The sequence below is a fragment of the Brachionichthys hirsutus genome, chromosome 13 (assembly GCF_040956055.1).
Source record: "Brachionichthys hirsutus isolate HB-005 chromosome 13, CSIRO-AGI_Bhir_v1, whole genome shotgun sequence".
In the NCBI taxonomy this organism is placed as follows: Eukaryota; Metazoa; Chordata; class Actinopteri; order Lophiiformes; family Brachionichthyidae; genus Brachionichthys; species Brachionichthys hirsutus.
Window position 1 is genome coordinate 4,802,227 of NC_090909.1, and position 8,689 is coordinate 4,810,915.

Sequence of the window (8,689 nt, forward strand, 5' to 3'; positions counted from 1 at the left end):
GAAAAAAACCCATCGGGAGGAGGCTGTGAAAAATGGGAAGTTTCTTCTGATGGCAAAGCGGAGGACATGCAGCGAGGAGCAGGGCAGAGAGAAGGCAACATGGGGGAATCCCTCCGCAAGGTAATGTCTGCTTTTGCAGCCAGAAGGAATAATAATGAAAATAAAAAATGATGCTCCCTCAGTCTTACCGTTAAATAGTTCCTTTACTAGTTTCAGGCACCGGGAGAAAATTCAATAACACAATTAAAAGGGTCGAGGACGGCGTGGGAGGAAGAGTGGGAGAAAAATTCAGGCGTGAGGCTTTTTTTTTTAGCCAGCTCAGGTTTTTTTCTCAAACCAGACTATTCACTTTGTATAATTATTTACTTCTTTGTGTTCGGCTGAAATGCTGATTCGTCTATCTCTTTAGATTGGCGCTGAGCAGAGGGTTAAATGTCAGTGGTGGTGCGTCATAATGCCTCGAACAATAGGAATACAAAAAAAAAAATAACAATTTAAAATCTATTTATAAACATCTCCGAAGTAAATTTCGCGGCTCCAAGCAGATGGTTTTCCACAGAACGTCGTTTTTGAAGGGAGCGAGGCACTGCTCCAAGAGCTGCGATTCCCCTCGTCATTCTTATGGTGACAAATTGCACCACAAAGACAAGTGAAAGAGAAGGAATTATTGCTCTCGGGCTGCTCGTATCGCTGCTATACAAGGAAATGTACAAGCCATTAGCTGCTTCTATATCCCATCGAGTGCTTTGGTGGGCGTGTGTGGTACTTATTAGAAATTGAATAAGGATATCATCATCCAGCATTCATAAAACAAATCAATAAAGATATATATGGACTTACCGTAGGCAGTTCAAGGCGTCTCGGAGACCGCGACACGGCCTGGATTTACTTGGCTGGATTTCTGCAATGAGGAATAAACATTTTGAATTTCTCCCAGGATCATTTCACGTTCTTGCTTCGCGTGTTAATCGTTTAGTGCATAATTTTAATTTTAAGTAAGGCCTTAAAATAAGATTTTTGATAATAAGCCTTTTATGTGTATATATTATTCAGGCATCTGTGCAGAGGTGAATGAAAGAAGCGTATACGATGAGCAAACGGGCACAAATTACGGTTTCCAATACAATTACTTGACTATATAGTCCACTTGTTAAAGAAAAACCTCCACAGATTCTCAGAATTATGATGCATCTTCTTAGCATTTTATGGGGAATTTTAAACGGCATTACGTTAATCTATATGAACATTAAAGTCGTCTGGCAAGTTAAAGGAATCCGCGTAAAGAAAACACCGAATATAACATATGGCAGAATATAATCATAATATTTTTATGACATAAAAATCGAGTAATATGCAAATATTGTTTTTTTCCCCTGCTGTATTTTCTCCACAACCGGATCGAAGAGTCATTAGCTCTCGCGCACCATCTTCCCCAAGTCCCCGCGCCCATAAATCAAACAGCAGCGCCGTGACCTCAGCGCGGCCGCGCGGTCCTTCATGGCACTCCGTCTCCCATTATATCCCCGTTTCCCCCGACGGGGAGACCCAACGCCACCACTTTTCTCTGATTTTATATGGAACACGTCTTGATGTATCATTTACGCACAAAAAACCCCGACGATATTTGGTTACTTAGGGCCGGTTGCACCTTGGAGCCTCCGCGCGCTCCTTCTGGGTATATTTGGTGGAGGTATATTAGCCCATTTTAAATGGCTGCTTTATTTACAAACTGCTTTTGTTCTATTTAGGGAAATGTCTCTTGACGCTATAAGAAATGTTTCATCTTAACGGCTCTATCCTGAAACGAATTCATTTGACGAGACGTTTAGTTTAGGAATGATCAAATGGAGCAATGCCTGATTCCCAATGACCCAGATAAATTGTATATTAATATATTGTATATATGTCTCATGATTTGATTATTCTAAGACAAACAGACATGTGAATATATGGGTCTTTTGGTACTTGCCTATTTCTCGCCCTGGACCCCTTTTACTGACCTTTGCCTCGCGCAGCAATAACTCACGACAGTAATGAACAATCGGCGGAAATACCTCAAAATAAAATCCATCCTTCCAGAGCTGTCATTCGGTCCGCGTGGAAAACATATCCGTCCGTGACAGCAGAATAAATATCCACAAAATCGGGATCCTCTTTCTTTCAATCTGCTTCTTTCTTGCGCTCTCCTCGATAAACAAAACTACAAATCCCGGACTCCCCTCATGGAAAGTGGGGTAACCCACATATAATCAGCATCATATGGCTAGAACGGGGCTCCGATTTTCTTCCCCCCCGTGCCATAATATCGCGCAGTATTATGCGCCCCGCGCTCACGTGACGCAACGTCAACCTAAATCCCTTTTATTTGAGCCCGTGAATCATTAATGGAGGCAGTCATTGCCCCTGAGGAGAAACGGATCGGTTTAGAGGGAGAAAAAAGAGGGCTATGTGACACTGCAATGTATCTGGCAGAGGAGCGAGCCTCTCGCAGAGAAGCAGCTTTTCCACGTGTCGCCCATTCAGAGGGAAATACTGTTCTGTCAGGTTTAAAGCGCCATATATTTGGAGCCTGTTAGCGGCTGAAAGAGCTAATCCTGCTGTATTATGCTGAGTCGCAGCTTCAGCTCTGAGCCAAGTGGAAACCAGAATGCTTTGCACTGCAGTGTGATAATTCGCACTATGTGCGATGGAGATGGCTTTCCTTACAAAACACCATTTATGGTGGCATAATGAATACACATCACTCCAGCAAACCACTTATCCCTGTTCTCTAAAACACAGCCAAGAATTTACTCAACGTCCGTCCCCCCGTCCTCCTTCCTATATACCACTTAGTTAGTTTCTGCTGGTTCTCCATCAGCAAAAGCCAGCATGCTCCTGCATGGGCAAATTGGGGAGGAAAGAAGTAACTGTTACCTGTCCTACAAGTGAGAGAGTGTGGGTCCTGGTGGTCGTGAGAGTTGCGTGTCAGTCAGTGAGCTGTAAGTGGAGGTGAAGTAACCAAAGAGTGGCTGCGCGACCCCACTGATCACTACACGGACCCCCATTCGACCTACATGTGCTCAGGCGTTTCCTTTGACCAGCTGCAGTAAAATTATAGGTTTGCGCAAAGGGAGCGTTTTGGAGCATTTGGTGAGGAGGGGCTAGGGGTGTGATGATGATGAGAATGTCGCCAGCCATAACTATATTAGTGTAAAAAAAAAATTAAAAAATATAAAAACACTATATAAATGTTGTCCTTATATCTTAATAGTGCACAATACGTGCGCAACGCCAGATCTCTAACTGCCACTGCAGGTATCTTGTGAATAGTCCCCCGGAAGAGCTTCTCTCATCTCGGCACCATTTGGCGCTTGTTTTCCGTCAACACCGAGCAGCAGGCGTGGAAAAATCCCACCAAAACTATTAATCATTTGGGGCGGACATCCCACTCCCACACCAGCCTTTGTCCTCTTAAACTACAAGTTGAACGGTAAACTTTAAAAGACAGGAACTGAAGCAGACCAGCTTTTAGCAATTCACCTTCAACACTTGAGAAACTGGAGAGGAGGAATATTAATGATCTGGGTTGAAATATTGTTTTACGCACAGGTTTTTAAACACGATTGTGAAAAGAAGATTATTTCTCTTTTTGTTAAATTGAATATCTGTGAATGTGTTTATTTTATGCTGTCTTTGTTTTTCCTTCAAAAACAGATTTGGAGCTGTCGCCAGGATTTTAAGCCTCAACATGACGCCAGAAGCTCTGGAAGCAGATACCACTTTGCCTTTTGACATCGCACCTGAACTCTCCCTGAAGGCATAGAGTGTCGATCTGGACGCTATTTTGGAAACCAAAGGGCCTCAGTTGGTAGCCTTAGATTTTTTTTTACATGTTCATTTTTTCCTTCTGCTCTAACGTATAGTGGTTGATTGCTTATGTTTTGAATCTCAGCAGTGGTATAGCCTATAATAAATGTTCCCGAGTTATTTACACAAATCGTTATCACTGTCAGCGAAAAGGAGTTAGAGGCGCAGACCTCTGGATGATGGCCAGACAGCGGTCCATATCTTCCCACAATGTTGACACTCGGAGTTCTCAAGAGCCAGGCTTGGGTTACCGGTGCGCACTTCCGAAGATAACTCTTTCTGAGGTTTACACCGTCCAACATCAAGGCTAATAGGAAATTTAACGCTCAAACTGCTCCGCTCGGAGTAGTTACTCATGGAAGCAAACGGACTGGACGAACGTCGTTATTTGCGTGTAGGTGGTTGTAATAAAGATGTGAATTTACATATTGACCTTGCTGGCTCTTGATTATGATGTTGCTACATAATAGCCTTTTTTTGTTCAATAGCTGTCAGTTATAGTATGAAGGTAAGTGGAAAAACAACAGTAATAATAATAATAATAATAATAATAATAATAATAATATGTCTAAACTGACCATTGTGTTCATTCTCATTCAAAGGCTCTTCAAAACAACAGAAAATTAATCTGCAATGTGTAACTTCTATCAATTGTATTGGAATAAAGAAATGGAAAAGTCATATAAAATCTACTATTTTGATATCAATAAACTATTGTTTGTTTTTATTGCTAATCATTTCACAATAAAGTGATTTTATGGTTTCATATATACAGGATATACTATATATTATAGATCTTCAAGCCCCTGTTGCATCCGTGCATGCATTTTGGCTAATATTTACGTTTAGAAAACCTTTATTGACAACATGAAGGTATAGACTTTTTTCTTAAAAGTTATGGAAATTTAACACTTTGTCTTTACTGAAATGCCTCCTATGATAAAAGTTTCAATTATATTCACACATTTAAGTACAAAATTGATACACTTAATAAATCAGAAATGTATTTTAAATACACTAAATTGTTTCGTCAAATATTAGAAATCCTTCAAGAGAATCTAGTAATGCAAAGCTAGAAATGAACAAATCACAAGGTCTAAATTATCCATAAAGTTATTTCAGGGCAAAATGACACAAATTCCATTTCTGGGATATTTCCTACATGCGTGTTTAAGATCTTAACAAAGAACAAAAGAAATAGCCAAATCTACTCACAGGTCACGGCGGTCTGTTTGACTTTGTCAGGGCAGGAGAGATCTGACTCGTATCCTGCAGAGAATCACTTCAAATGAAAATAAGGCAGATTTTCACATCTATTTCTGACCCCAGGGCATTCATTATTAAATATGTCACGTGAACTATAGCGAATTAAAATTTCAGTACATTGGAATTGACCTCTATCCGGGAATTAAATGACTTGAGATCTATAATTTAACTATAGTTGGATGCCTTTGAGTCTGCGCAAGATTTGTGCCAATCATCCTCATCGCCATCTTCTGCACATGTTCCACGTTTGCATCTCTTGCGGCACAGATAGGCGTGTTTCTGCAGGATTATTGTTCTACGCACAAATGGTTATGAAAAGTGTTGAAAAGAATTACCGATAAGGTTATACATTTTTTTTAAGTCTTGTTTTTTTCCATTTACGATTAAATTCAAAGTAAACTCATTCATTGTGTTTTAATTTGAGAGCAGAAACCACAGTGTCAAAATAAGAATGCCATACTGACCTACATGCGCAACGCTTTACGCATGTTGTTTTATTATTAACCTACAGAGGATCTATCTCTGGGAATAATTTCACACTTAACCAGCGTTTTTGTTTTTGCGCTATCTCTGGGTAAATCTGAAAGAAAAGAAAAACCTCTTGGAGGTCTCAACACTGATGTATGGTCTGAACATTGTGTGTGTCGAAAGGTCAGGGGTCAGAAGGAGTGCTCGGAGTTGGTGATTGGCCAGAGCCTTGTCGTGTCCCTTGGTTGAACTCTCTATTGTTCGAATGTAGCAGGTAATGACCAACACTCGCAGTCGTGTGCACTGAGGTTGGCTGAAAACTCCTCTAATTGTAAGAGAGAACAATATATGTGGTCAGATACATTTAACACGGAGCGTTTAGTTTTATTTCCTTCCCAAAGCTTGCAACACTTGCAGCAGCTGCTATCTGCTCCCACCACAATTTCATCGTCATCCACGACAATACCCGTGACATTCATGCGTATTTTACGGATTAAAATTTCAGTCATTTTAGCATTTAACGACAAATGGGGATCAGAGAAAGATTTGGGAGATGTTTCAGATAAAAGGCAAGCTTAGTTTTAAATAAATCACACGTGTTAAACAGCGGGAGAAGTTGGAACTGTTTCAGTGTTTGGAAATCATTACTGGAAAGGAAATACTCAGATTCGCGCATTGACAAAGCTAAACCATATACCCCCCTCCCCCCCTCCGCTTCTGAAAACAGCATTACATTTTGCAAATGTATTTTTATTGTACTCACATAAAGTTTAATATACAAATAAAGTTTAGTCAGAGTGGGATGCAGTAAAATCGATAGTGTTCGGACACCCTATCACAGTTTTACGCACGCATGTAAAAAAAGAAAAAAAGAAAAACTGGATAACATATTCAAATTATATCAAATATAACAATAAAGAAATTCAAAATCCACGTTGTAAAATAAAATAAAAGATATTGTAAAATAAATCTACAAACCATAAATTAAGAACGTTGAATGAATGGATAAGAGGCGCATGCTGTAACTGACATGTTGCGTCCAATCAAGTCTGAATTTACGCGGTAACAAAACATCCAAAGCCGAGTCAGCCTTATAAGTGAAGAACATATTTATTTCACAAAGACAGCTTGAGCTACGCTATAGCCTACATCACATCGGTCATTACTGAGACAACACATACAAATATTCACAGTTTAGAAACACAGCACACAATGGGACGGACCGTCATTACAACACCTACAAACATAATTCTACCAGACGACATTCTTTGTTTATTGTGCCTTCATTATGATTTGCTTATGTACATTAAATGTGAAAGTCACCTGGACTACATTCAACAGTAAACCAACCCACTCAAACACACGAACTACACTCTTGACTGACGCCATTCCTCTGCAACAGCCGTTTTACGGGCATCTCGAGTCTCGCTAAATATCTTTCAAGTATATTAGAACTTTTCCATGAAAATAAAAAGATAAAAAAATATAATGAAAGAGAATACAAAGAAAATGAGTTTAAACTCAATTTTACATCTTCTTTTAAACTGTAACCATAAAGATTTGTGATCCTTGTCCTGTGTCAGAATGTGCGTTATCCTTCTTTTACATAATAATAAACGAATATATAAACACTTCAGTGAATTTCAAGCTTATGTGAGGAGGGCGAGGACGGGCGGAAGGGAGAACGGTACAAAGGACGTGACAGGGGCCCAGTGGCAATGGAAAAATTAAAAAAAAATAGAGAACACGTACATGTGTAAAACACTGAGAATCGGTCCATCAGAATCCACTTGTGTTATTTGCCATCTCAGTCTAGATTAGGTTTTTTTTATGGGGTTCATTCAAGCACTATAGACCCACGGTGCATGGCGTGGGGACAAGCTGCTGGCCTGTTTTGATCTGCTGTTGCTGGGACCCCGAGACTGAGGGCGAGGCCGAGCTGGAGGAGCGGATCTTGGTGTTGGGAAGCTTGTGCTCCTTCTTCCATTTCATCCTCCTGTTCTGAAACCAGATCTTGACCTGGCGCTCGGACAGACACATGGTGTGCGCGATTTCCACCCGTCTGCGCCGGGTCAGGTACCGGTTGAAGTGAAACTCCTTCTCCAGCTCCAGAGCCTGCTGGCGGGTGTAGGCAGTGCGGGACCTCTTTGGCACTCCTCCATTGTACGCGGGATTGACTGGATGAGGGGGGTGAAAAAGCCATACAGAGGCAAGCAGGTGTTACATGCGGGATGGTTCCCTTATATTCCAAAACCATTCAGTCCCTCTATTTGGACAAATGTCAAGGTTGAAAACTGCAACGCAGTTGTGGGTTTACTGGGGAATCACCTGTTCGTTTTACTCAGTTTATGGAGATGACCTTAGCGTGGAGATGCTGCGTGCATGCGCAAATATTCGCATCCAGGGACAAATCACGATTAGAAAAGATTAACAAAACAGCGGGGTTGGATTTTTGGCTCGGCTCCACGAGGTAGAGGTACTTCGGTTAAAAAGCAACAAAGGCACATGGCCCCGACAGACAAACACAAGCCATAAAATTTACGAGGGTCCTTAATTACAGACCCTGCTGCTCAATAGTCGTAAATTGCCGTTGTAAGGGCTGCTACTAGTGCCGCTCCAATAGGCGTGCGCGCGTTCCAGCGGTTGTTTCTGCAGCGTTCCGCTATTTAACCGTGCACGATAACTCACCGTTGCAAACGTGGACCTTTTTCATCCACGGGTAGACCACCGGCTCCTTGCCCTTCGCTACACCGGGATACACCTCACCGGCGAGGATGCAGTCTTTACTGGCATTTTCCCCCGCGCCGTCGTCCGGGGCCGCGGCGAGACGGGGACCGTGGGTCTGGGGAACCGGTTGCGGTTGCGCGTGGTGGCCGTCGCCGTAATCGTCGAGTCCAGTGGCGGCGACGTTACCGTAATCGTAGCCCGATTCCGTATAGTTTGACCTCGAGTAGGATGGCTCGCTGTGATGGGGGAAGCCAGTATCTTTCTGCCGCTCGTAGTAATCGCCGGGGTTGGAGATGTATCCGCTCTGCTGGTATTCGTCGCATGGAGGAAAGGAAGGCTCGATGTAGTTGGAGTTTATCAAGTAGGAACTCATGGTCAT

The 8,689-nt window shown here is 41.9% G+C and overlaps 1 protein-coding gene across 1 annotated transcript; it reads right to left on the reverse strand.

Annotated features, from left to right (window-relative positions):
• Positions 1–7,431: 7,431 nt before the first annotated feature.
• On the reverse strand, positions 7,432–8,689 carry hoxa4a (homeobox A4a). Its single transcript, XM_068747013.1, has 2 exons — positions 8,272–8,689; positions 7,432–7,760 (listed from the first exon to the last, which is right to left on the reverse strand). The coding sequence occupies exons 1-2, from the start codon at positions 8,687–8,689 to the stop codon at positions 7,432–7,434; spliced, it is 747 nt and encodes a 248-aa protein (XP_068603114.1).